The sequence below is a fragment of the Artemia sp. Qi Xiang Cuo genome, chromosome 9 (assembly GCF_049724085.1).
Source record: "Artemia sp. Qi Xiang Cuo chromosome 9, ASM4972408v1, whole genome shotgun sequence".
NCBI classification, from domain to species: Eukaryota; Metazoa; Arthropoda; class Branchiopoda; order Anostraca; family Artemiidae; genus Artemia; species Artemia sp. Qi Xiang Cuo.
In genome coordinates, this window is record NC_142802.1 from 62,017,175 (window position 1) to 62,030,266 (window position 13,092).

At 33.4% G+C, this 13,092-nt stretch overlaps 1 protein-coding gene across 1 annotated transcript in view; it reads left to right on the forward strand.

Annotated features, from left to right (window-relative positions):
* Positions 1-13,092, forward strand: part of LOC148948909 (O-glucosyltransferase rumi homolog) — a 242,818-nt gene that overhangs the window by 132,017 nt on the left and 97,709 nt on the right. Inside the window, exon 5 of the mRNA XM_089094136.1 lies at positions 5,024-5,302. Coding sequence (XP_088950262.1) covers positions 5,024-5,302 — 279 coding nt within the window. The remainder of the gene's footprint in view (positions 1-5,023; positions 5,303-13,092) is intronic.

Sequence of the window (13,092 nt, forward strand, 5' to 3'; positions counted from 1 at the left end):
CATACCACACTGCGTTTCTAAAACGTTCAAATGAGGATAAGTCCGTTTATTTGGACACTAAAAACAGGTACAAACTTTTTCATAGAAAGGCAGTGTTGTATGAGAAAATGATACCTAATTTAACGTGTTACGGCGAAAATAGGTCGTAGATATTAGGAAATGAGCCCAACCAAGTATACAACTATAAACTCAACATTTCGTTTGCAATTAGAAGATACAGGAGACTTTGCCACCTTCATTGGAACTTTATTTTAATTTAGGCAAGATTAAAGAAGTAAGTTTAAACCAAAACTTTGAATGAACTTTGACATTGAACTCTGTCCGTAGAAAAAAAAATCTAGTGAATAACCTGAAGTTCATTATTTTGTGAATGACCCGAAAGTTAATTATTTTGTTTGCATTAATAGTTTCAATTTTAATACTTTAGTATTTCTACTGATGATGGTCGCTGCATATGTAATCAAAATATCTAGACTTTTGTACCTGTTTTCAAAGTCTAAATAAATGGATTTATCCCCATTTGAACGTTTTGTTTCTTCGTCATAGAAAGGCAGTGTGGTCTGAGAAAAGGATACCTAATTTAAGGTATTACGTCGAAAAAAAATAATGAAGTCCGTCAAGGGCGGATCCAGGATTTTTTTCGGGGTGGGGGGGTTACTAATTTTTGACTTTTCGAAGGGGGGGGTTTACTAATTTTTGAATCAGTTTTCGACTAATTTTACTGATTTTTACGTAGGTTTTACTAATTTTCGACTTATTTTCGACTCGGTCAAAAATTTCGGGGGGGGGGGGGGTTCACACCGGGTACCCCCCCCCCTCCTGGATACGGCCTTGAAGTCCGTGACTCAGAACCGATTCAATTGAAATATTTTTTCTTATTTTGGTCACGTTAATAGTTCCCTGTATGATAACGTCAACGCCGTAGTCAGTCACTGCTTTTCGTAGTTTCTCTAGCCATAATTATGGCAAGATCTGATTTTTTGTCAATAACAAGTAAACCAAGGTAAGCAAATTATTCAATTAATCTAATTAGTCCAATCTTCATTATTAATTTCACTCTGATACAAGTTATAGAACAGACTAATTCTGTTACAATGAAACGCATACAAATTACGCGTAGCCTAATTAAACATTCTAAAATTGTGCAAAATTTATGGTGATTTTTTTTTTGGTAAAAAAGCAGAATTAAAAAAAGAATTCCCTAACTAAAATAAATGATGATTACAAAGAAAAAAAATGAAGTCAGTGACTCAGAAGCCATTCAGTTGAAATATTTTATTTTCTTATTTGGTCACGTTAATAGTTCCCTGTATGACAACGTCAACGCCGTAGTCAGACAATACTTCCCGCAGTTTCTGTAGCTATAATTATGCCAAGATCTAGAAAATTCGTGCTGAGCGCAGGAGGCTAGCTCTAATTTAAAAATAAATTGAAAACTAAAGCAGTCAAAATAATAGTACTATCAACAATAATCCTGGGTGGTAAAATAAATGCTACCATCTACTTATTTTTGTGTGTGATCATATATCAGAAATACAAAATAAACATTGGAATTTATTCGTCATCCCTTTAATGCAAAAAGTAATTTATAAATGCATTAGTCAGGAAATGAGATTGAAACTGTCAGCCTTCGGATATAGACAACACGACTGAATTCTTTTTAAAGAAGAGATCAAATTTCACAATAAAATTAATCTTTAATGAGATAAAACACATTGAAATAAGACAGAACGATCAATCCTGTTGTGGAACATTATTGAGAAACAGATAGGTATTTATTAACGCAAACACAAATATGTACAACAAAATCATAACTCCAATCCTGACAGAGGGACCAATCCTGTTGTGGAACATTATTATGAAACAGATGGATAGATAGGTGGCAAGCACAAATATATACAGCAAAATCATAACTCCAGTCAATGGGGAAAAGAGCTTGAAGTCCCAGTTTAATATAACACAAGACTTGCATAACGCAACGTAACACAAACATGTTCAGATAAAAATAAGATTTAATATGATTTAATATCATTTTAATATGATTTAATAAGATTTAAAAAAGCAGAGAAAGAACGGCAGTGTAAAACAATATAAATTAAAACTCAGTTTATCAGTTCTGAGTCACCATTTTCGGGCAAGGATGAATCTTCAAAACACATTTTGTCATTGACGAACGATCCCGTGGGGTTATCTCAGCTAGATTCGTTATTTGCATCATGAAAGATCTGGTATCTTACGAAAATCTAGCCATTTTTCATTTCAGAGAGGAATATAAAGCTTCTTAGAGCGAATGAAACAATACCCCTTGAAGTATTGAATTTGCTGGAGATTCAATACCATAGTTACCAATAATAGTTTTAAATATTTATATTTTATTTTGCAAATTCAATACAGTTCTGGAAAATTTTGCTCGATGTTGGGATTATTTATATTAGTTTATAATGCAGTTAACTATTAAAAAGTTTGAAGCCCTGTGTGTTTTTTTACAGAATTATTTACTTCATTACTCAATGACTAGAGAGATACGCCCCTTGAAGCCGAAGCGGGTTCATTGCAATTTTTCTACATCCACGGATTTTCTGTACAATCGGAAATACGCACAATGCAAAAATCTGCACAATTTTGTATGCACTTTCACAAGGTTTCAGTGACAAAATAGCATGCATTATATTGTGTAAAATTCGATCTTCTGGCCCTTGAAACTAGGAGAGAGGGGCAAATAATTGATATTTACGCATAGCGTCACTACGAATAAAGAAGCATGGCCCGATATACCAAAATAACATCCTTATTTGATGAAAATCTGCCTGATATAACGTTCACCTAATGCTGGAAGCCAGGTCCAGTTCAGATTTTGTTGTGTAAAAAATATGAGAGTTCGAGCCGTCTAAAGTCGAGACTACGATAATATTTCCGGTAGATGACTGGAACTCTCATGGAAGCAGCATAGGAGCTATTGTATCGACTATAACTCTGTCCGTGTAAATACGCCATCTTGCGTCTCACATGGCCTCTGAAATAGGAAGGCTATTTAAGTAGCCTTTGAATGGTTCCATGCTGATTCACTACCATTGAAATTATCATAGTATTTTGACTTTATTCGGGCCAAATTGTTGTTTTTGGGGGAAAATGGCTGAAATTGGCATTTCATTGTGGCATGATCTCTTGCTGCATATAAAAAGCACAAAGATTTCAATTTTTTGTTCGAAAGGACGATTTCGGTGATTTAAGACCTAGGGTGGCTCCATGGTGGCTTTCCTAGGGTGGCTCCATGCACTCACCCTAGGAAAAGAAAAACCAGCAAGATGAAAAATAAACATGCATTTGTAACCTTTCTTCTGAGGAAAAATCCAAAGCTCAGATTTTGTAGGGGGGGGGGTAGGGCTTGTGTTCTTGGTTCTTACGTATGATGACTTTAAGTCTTGCAATTTTCATGAGTATCACCAACTTTTTTCGGGTGTGTTTTTCCCCATTTTCTAAAATCGTGCAAATATGCTTTTGCTAGTAACTTTTGATAGGTAACTTCAAACTTAATTAGTCTTACATATAAAAGAATCATGATGAAAATGGAATATATTTCTATCACTTTTTTTAGTTTCACTTAGTATTTGCATGGGTCGGTCTTCCCTTGCAGCTCTCTACAACAAACTGTTTGATCAATTAACCATTTGATCCTACATGTAGAATCGTATGAAGGTCTTTTTAAACCAAAAACTGAATGTGGTTAATCATTTGCGCATCTGCATGTGTTGTTATAAATTCCCTTTGCATATGGTTCGATCATAGGCACAGGTGGCTCTTTACTTACAGTTTGTTACCACAAACTGTTGGATAAGTTCTGACCTACTGATGAAATAGTCCTATAGCCTGGAAAACGTTCATGGAAACCGTTACGTATTTGTCACTATAATGATTTGGCACTATGTATCTAAAATTTACAAGGAGTGTCCTAGAGGTATGCCCTCGGAATTCTATTGCTATCGTAGGACTTCTAAAGACCCAATTATAGTCTTTTTTGTCATATTGGTAGGTTCTTTTCAAGATGTGGTGGCCTCGGAGGGCTTAATGCTGATAGTAGCTGTCGGCTGTGGTAGTGGTAATATCTCAGGTAAATAGAAGCTATTAGAAAGGTTTTGGACGGCGAAGTAGCACAGTCTTAGAATGTTTTCCTAACCAGAGTTAAGAAATAACGCGAAATAAATATATAATCGCCTGTATATGTCGTGATGAACATATAGAGAAAGTGAAAACGTGTTATATATTTATGAAATTCACTCGCCTGAAGTCCTGCTTTTTAGCTTTTCAGTTTCTATGTTTTATTTTATGTTCAATTTCTTATACTTTGTCTTTCTTATACGTGTTAGTTAGTTCGCACTTAATTGTTTCGAAAACAAAATATCTGCTTTTAGTGATTCAAATGTAGTTAGACTGTTTTCTTATTATTATTATTTTTTCGATTCATTTACAGCATCTGTTTCTTTACGAACATAAAAAAAGAAAAAAAGAATTTTTGTGGAGATTAAGAAGTTGGGAAAGTTTGTGGGTACAGGTATGATACATTAAGACAATGTTTTATAATCTATTTATCGATTTAATTTGTATTGAAGGGTCTGTTGTGTTGTTATATTTATAATGTATTACAGGTAATTACTTGGTGAAAAAAAAAAAAAAAAAAAAAAAAAAAAAAAAAAAAAAAACTGTCTTCCTAATTTAGTAACTGAGATAAATGAGCACTTGAACAAGGTCTAGACCTTACTCATCCATCCAATCACCTAGGACAAAACATTTTATTGAATTTTTGTGTTAGCCATGGCCCATAAAGGTTTTTAGGTTAATAAATATCATATCATACGAAATATGTTTTTACTCTTTGTTTTATTCAAAATCTGCGTAATTTTATTTATTAAAAAGCAACGTTGATCCTCGTTGTGAAATGGGGTTTATTCAAACCCCTTCATTCCCAGCCAGGGTTATTTGGTATTGTACGACATTGAACACTTCTACTCATTTGCTCTTTTCGTAGACGAACGACTATTACGATATAACATACCCCGCATGGACGTTTTGGGAAGGGGGGCCAGCAATTTCTCTGTATCCTCGTGGTCTGGGACGTTGGGATCAACATAGAATATCCGTCAGAAAAGCAGCCAAAAAATGGCCATGGAAAAAGAAGAAAGATGTCGCTTTTTTTCGAGGCTCAAGGACTAGTGGCGAAAGAGACCCGCTTGTCTTACTTTCAAGAAAAAGGCCAGATTTAGTCGACGCTCAATATACCAAGAATCAAGCGTGGAGATCTGAAAAGGTAGGGAAACTGATACAATGTAAAAAGTTATTTGAAGTCTAAAAGTTAGATTTCAAATGAATATCTCGAGTGAGGCATCCCCTTGGCTGTCAGAATAGTAAAAAAAAGTAAAAATTTCGTAAGAAGAAGAAACTTCGGGGATCGTTCAATATTGCTTAATTCGGTGTCTGTTACTCTGAGGCCTTTTGTAAAACCTAAAAATGTTTTTTACTTTGTCAAAACATGTGATGGAAAGTTTTTTACTTTTTTAATTAATTAATTTTTTTTTTCAATGTTTGTCTTTTGATTGAACAATTTACAGTAAGCGAAACCCCACCAATTCCCAAAGACTGCATCGAAAGGTCTGATTGGTTATTAGGTTAAAGAAAATACCTTCAAGAGATGCCCTCACCTAATCGGTAGATAGAGCTTTATTGAATTTATAAAATTGTAATATGGTTGTATTTGGTTTTATTTTTGTAGTTGTACCTGGTTAACTTTGTACAAAAATCTTCTTTTTTTTGCATAAACGATGTTCATATTCTTCATGTTGATGAAGACTTTAACATTTAGTTTTGATGTTATTATTGCTACTATTGCTTAATATTTATTTTACTTTTCGATTGTTTAGCTGTTCATTACCTTAACATCTCTGAGCGGGCCCCAGTCCCTATTCTTCAGTTTCATGGAAATTTTAGGACTCAATTTCAGTAAAAAGTTTCTTATTCCACACTGTCTTTCCATTTATCATTAAGTTGGAATTAGAATATCAAAAACAGGCAAAACTTGTGATAAGACAGTGAACTTTTCAAGAAAAAAAACTTTTTGTACAAGTAATAAGAGAAGTCCGAATATTTCGGCTTCATATGAGGAAAAATAAAAGATTCACTTTGTTGGAAAAAATTAAGAAAAAAAACTATAGGCCTAAGTTAAAAAACTAAAAAAAAAAACAAAAAAAACTCAACGGTATACAAAAAAAATAAAGAAAATCACATTGCATAAACTATAGTTGCTGGTTTTAAGCAAGTTCAGTGTGATAATTCACGCAACAAGATCCATACCTTGACTCCCAGCCTTGTGTTTTGTTTTGTGAATTAATCTAATTGAACTTGTTAAAAACCAAAAACTATAGTTTATTAAATGTGATTGAAGGGTGATGTGATGTGAAGTGCGTGTGAAGTGTGAAATTTAAAATTCGTTTTCTTATTTTTTTTTATATAGTGATTGTGTTTCTTTCTCATCTTTTTATGTTCGTATTAAGTTGTTTATGTAAGTTTTGTTATTTTTCCTCTCCACCCCTCTTCTTTCCGTTGATAAAGACTCAGTTTCAGAAAAAAGATGTGGTTAAGACATATACATGAATATATAGATAGGCTATATGCAAAAATAAACAGTCAAAACCAACGTGGAGAAGATCAAAACATTTTGTAAATTCTTTTAGTGAATAATTGCTTTAGGGATGGATTCAGCAAGGTTAGGGGTGCCAATTCATGAAAATGTAGGATGGGGAGTGTATTTATCAAAATTAAGAGGGGAATAGGGAAGAATTTGAAAGGGTTGTGGGTGGCAATTCATGAAAATATAGAATGGTCGGATGTATTTATCAAAATCTAGGGGGGGATTAGGGATGAATATGAAAAGGTCAGGGGTGCCAATTCATGAAAATGTAGATGAAGGGATGTATTTGTCTAAACCTAGGTGGGAATTAGGGAAGAATTCGGCAGGGTAAGGAGTGCCAATCCATGAAAATGTAGGATGGGAGGTGGATTTTCAAAATCTAGAGGGTTGGGATTAGGGAAGAATTCGACAGGGTCAAGGGTACCAATTCATTAAAATGTAGGGTGGGAGATGCATTTCTCTAAATCTAGGGGGAATTAGTAAAGAATTCGACAGGGACATTGATGCCAATCCGGGAAAATGTAGGATGGTGGGATGTATTTTTCAAAATCTAGAGGGGAAATTTTTAATTTCTATCGAAGTTTTTTAAATAAAAATACATAAAAAATTTACTTTTGAAAAGCTAAGGGGGGAGAGCACTTTGTCTTTAAAGATAGCAGTTTGGTTGTGTTAGACTACCTGTTTGTAGATGTTGCTTTAGGTAAATTATCTGTAGCTGGATCTTCTGGGGTATGCTTGCCCGCTCGGTAGGTTTTGAGAGTTCCTGCATTAAAGTAGGCAGCCATATTCAGCTATAGGTCTCATTTGTTATTTGTATAGAGGAACGATCGAGTGGGATAGAGAAAGATTCTTGGACTGAAAAGTGACTCTTAGTTGTTTTTTTTTTTTAGCGCGGGAGGGTTGGATCGAACCGAGCTAGGCGCCTTAAGAAAGATCAGCTTAGAAGTGAATTTGGCTAAAGTGAGGCTTGTCAACCCTTTTTACTGTCTTTTTCTAAGGGATAAAGTTTAGATGACGGCGCGGGACCTTCAATCAGGCAATAATCGTGTCCCCTATTTATGCTGGAATTAGTTGACTATCCAGGTATTAGACCGTATCCTAATATTAAGGACACTTTGTAGGAAAATATGGAACCATATACGGTTTGTTCGTTCTTTTAAACTAATACATAGACTTTTTGTCGTCATCAAAGTAATCAAAGTAATGTGGAGGGTTTGTATAGTTTCCCCATCTCTCCTATGTCATTGATGCACAAAAGGAACATATTATGACATAGGATCAAAGGTGGTTTTAGGGAGAGGTGCAGAGATTTTAGGGGCGGAAAATTTCAAAAAAAAATCTAATGGTTTTACTCATTTTTTAATTTATGAAATTTTATTTTTATTAAAATAAAGTAGAGGGTTCAGTTAATAAATGAAAATTATTAATAAATTATTAATTAATAAAATAAACTGAAAAAATACAAAATCACTAAATAATGATAACGAAAACAACTAATCAAAATAATTACTAATAAAAAATAATTTAAATAATAAATTAAAAATAGTTTAAAAATAAATTGTCAATTTATTAATAAATTGAAAATAATTTTGTAAATAAATGAAAATTTTGTTAAAATTTAGCTTGAAGATTTTTCAGGAAACGGGGGAGGGGGGGGGGTAATCAAGATGTTGCCATGTGTGCAAGAGAGGTCAGAACCGCCATTACCCAGGGTTCTGTCTTGGGTCATTCCAGTCTTGAAGAGCTTCAACCTTTGCCTATGGAGTTTAAACATCATTCCTATAAATTCCAATTAAATAGATTTAACAGTCATGTTCTGCAAGTCAAGATTAACATCAGCTGAACCTTGATTATTAGTTTAATCGAGTCTTTTTCTAATCCATCATTAAATTTGCTTTATTTCCAAATAATCAAAGACGAAATCTAGAAATTCGTAATGATGCCAAATAATTTTCATTAAGGACCTTTGTATAAACGGAGCGTATAACTAAGATATTGGTCTATTTATCAATTTGCTATGTAATTTAAAAGTTATTAATCTTTTTTCAGAAACTTATGCCAATTTGAATTCAAATTTATTACATTTCATGACTCCAGCGAATCTTGTTTTAGGAATATATTCCCTATTATTGGCTTTTTATTACTTTGAATAATCGAATACATTTTGGCAAAATTGAACCATGTATTGCGCTTTTAAGCCTAAAAAGTTTATCCAGGGTTGCCACCACTGGAGATAAAAAATACACCGAAAGATCAGTTGTGGTATTTTGGGTCTTATCACAGTAAGGTGCATTCGACGTGTCTCTTAAACTTTTGGCCACATAGAAATAACGAAGCTAATGAGTTTTTAGGCAAAAACTTACTCTCTGTGGGCACCGCCATTTTAAAAGAGGTCATATTATCTTATATAATATGATAATATCAAAGGAGATAAGACAGGCATGATTTAAAACCATAAATTGGTTTGGGCTATACTGTATAATATTTAAAAAATTATAAACTTTTTTAAAGTGTTATTCTGAGTTTTTAGTATGAGGTAAGAACTTATGGTACATAGTATGCAAAACTATAGTACGCATTAGTGAGCTGCTGGGAACCGAGAGAAAACGTTCTTGCGGGATTTTGTCAGTGATCATTCTTCGAAAAATCCACCCATTTGTCGCAAAATAACACTAATGGAAAAAAAAATCGGAAAATAACCACTAATTAAATTTTCCTATAATATAGAGACTAACAATTCCTTCAGTTAGCCTTTTAAGTACCAAGAACATCAAAATAAAACATCCCCCCCTTGGCCACTTGAATAGCGCTGTATTTCCATATTCTTATACAAAATTACGAAGTTTTTAGAATGGTCCCACGTTTCGTCAGCGATCCCATGTTAAACTGTGAAAATAAAACTATTTAATTAATCAAAAGCAAAACTACTTTAGCTTAGTAGCTTCGATTAAAATTGGTTCAAAATTACAGCTTAGTATAGCATTTGGCCGTCTTGTCATATATTTGCATGTTTTGCTGCTGTAGCAGTGAAAAAAGGAGACAGAACCGGAGCATTTATAAAAGAGCCTTATTTTCATCAAAAGAACCTCTGGGAACCTCTGTCATCAAAAGAACTGTCTGGGAACCTCTGGATGATTACGATACTCTTTAAGTTTGCAAAATATCCCTTATTTTTAACTGTTACTCTAATTAGTAATGAAATTCTTTAGTTTACTTTTTTTGCTTTTGTCAATATCAAAGCTATTGACAAAGAGTTGCGAATTTTACTTCCTGATTAACCTAAGTAACTTGAACGCATCTGCTAATGCATCGATGAAGAACAGCGTGGCTTTAAAGACTTCACTTTATTCTAAGTGTTCTCTTCAAACCATCCGACTCTATTGTTACTACCACTACCACTTTTAACGCGACTACTGCCACTGTCTCCACGATTACTTTCTCTGCTACCACAATTCCTTCAACAAAACTGCTGATGTGATCACTATTCGTACTACTACAGCTACTACTGCCACACAACTACTCCTACCACTCCGCGAGTAATCTGTCTCTATTTCATGGAATAAAACCTATACCTATTAAAAAATGAAAACGAAATTGAACTAAAATCTTCTCAACAAAAAGAGTGATGTTTTAGCTTATAAAATAAAAAATTAACTCGTGTAAGAAGTTAAACAGAAAATAAACATTAATTACCACATAAAATGGTGATGCTGCTCTTCCTCCCTTCAAAATAGCCAAAAGCTAGAGCATCATTTTTGCTTTATATATATATATATATATATATATATATATATATATATATATATATATATATATATATATATATATATATATATATATATATATACCCTAAGTTCGGAAAATCAAAAGAAACGATTATAATAAAATGCGTACTTTTTATTGTATAAGGACAAAAAAATTCATAGAACTCAGACCCCCCACCCCACCCCACCCCCAAAAAAAAAAAAATCTGGTATGACAACGGGTAGTGTACTAATATAAACGATGCAACTTGAAAAATATGGATCTTTGTATATATGTGTCTGTGAGAGAGAGAGGGAGGTAGAGATGAACTTCGAAATTTTTGAATTAAATTTTTAGAGAAATGTTTTCTGCTTTTTTAAAAGTTAGATGCCTGAAAAGTATGATACTTTCTAAATAAGGCTTGCTTCTCTAAGGTAGATTCTATCGTCATTAATTAATGGAAACAAGACTTCAGTTAATAAAAACAAACTTTAATCAAATTCGGAAGTTTATTAATTGGGATATCCTGCATAGAACGTAAAGAAAAAGAAAGAAAGAAAAATCCAACTGATACAAATATAACGTACCTTGATAACGATTCTTACCCTTTCATTCTTCAGTATCGGCCTTGAGAAGGCGGATGATTGCTTTTACAGATATCCAGTGCCATTTACAGGCAGGAATCTTTATATCAAACTCACTTTAAGATATTTACTCATTCTACTTCTAACTGCCATAATTATGATTATCTAGCAGTTTGATTTCAAGGGTTTATACGACAAACATAATATTTTGTTGATGTAGCGATTTTGTTTCAATTTTATGTTTTATGTTTTATGTTTCAATTTTTTGTTTCAATTTTTAATCAGTAACAATTTCTATGATAAAGCAAGTGCATGCGCTGGAGAAAGTACTTTCTGCCGCAAAGCAACGAAAATTTTAAAAATAAATTGTCAAAAAGTACAACCTATCGTCGTAACCTATCCTGTAGAGACCCTTAAATATACAAGTATTTTAATTCACAATTTTAATAAAAGTATCTTTTCGTGCTGTATTTTATTTTAATACTTTTTTTGTTTGAGTCAAGGGATTTTACGATTTTTTCTAAGAGTTTAATTTGGCGCCCGCTACTATCAAAAACTCTATAACTACATATGGAGTCTTTGATTAAAAAGTGAATTCCCAATTTTCCTAACTTTTAAAGGTGAATATAGTTGTGTAAGTTCCCATTTGAACAATTCAACAATTGGATTTTTATTTTATTGGCTGCTTTAAAACACGGTAAAAAATCTGTTCGTACTTTTACGCTAAATTATGGTGCAACAAGTGGGCCTTACGCTAAAAAAGCGTAGTTTTACTTATAGTCGCTAATTTAGTGTTTTTCTGTCAGAGGGTTAAAAAGAAGGCCTTCTAGCGTAGGCTACATTGTGACTGATTGAACGTAATGGGTGGACCAACTTTATTTGTCACAGCCACTCCATGCAATCCTGAAATTAAAATTTTTCACCATAAAATAACCTTTGTCTGTTTCGGAACTACAGTCATTTAGCGTAACTTTTCGTTAGTTTAATGTAAGAGGCGTAGCCTTTCAGTTTCATTTCCACCTATTAAAGAAGCTTCCGTGTCTGGATTTTTTGGTGTACAATTACGATCCTTTAGAATAAATGGATAATGATTAGCCGTTAGGAGTGGGGCAACCCATACAAGTTTATATGGGAGGGGGGGGTCTGCACGTGATTTTTTGGGGTCAGGACAAAATAATTTTTTTGGAGCAGGGAGGGTCCCGATTTGAAATTTTGAATTGCAGCTTTTAGAATTTGATTAATTGCAAAATTAATATAGTACAACTATTATTCAAACCAGCATTATTGTTTAACAATTGTTAAAAATAGTCTATAATCTAACAGTTGTATTACAATTAAATCGTTTCCAATTGCAAACAGGTTGTCAAACGACTGGAAAACAGTAGTTTGACAGGTGTACCGCAATCAAATCCTAATGTATTGAACAAAAAAAAACAGATTTTTCAACTGAAAGTAAGGAGCAACATTAAAACTTGAAACGAACCAAAATTATTATCTATAATATAGGGTTCGCCCCTTAGTCAATACCTAGCTCTTTACGCTTAATTTCGAATTCCAATTCTTAAAGAATGATCCTTGAAGCGCAAAGGCCGTTTAATTAGAATAGATAGCTCTTTTGAAAGAACTAAAACAAAGTTTAGCGTAAAGAGCGAGTTATTGACTATGCGGTAAGCCCCCTCATATACGTAGTAATTTCTAATTGTTTTAAGTTTTAATGTTGCTCATTACTTTTAGCTCAAAAAAGTTATTTTTTTAGCTTAATTTCTGATTATTTTTTTAATAATACTTGGAAATCCGACGCTCCCATCATAGAAATACCCCTTCCCTCATGAAAATATCGTCCCACGTAATCCCCTTCCCCCGACCCCCCCCTGATAAAAAAAAATCCCCCTGAAAACGTCTGGATACTTCCAAATAATAAATACGATATGTAAACAATGGGCAAAGTTCATAACTTGCAGCCCTCCCCTCAGGGGCTTTGGGGGATTAAGTCATCTTTAAAGACATAGTTATTAAATTTTCGACTATGCTGAACCAAATGGTAATTTCAAAATCTTGATCGGGTGACTGAGAAAAAAAGCATGG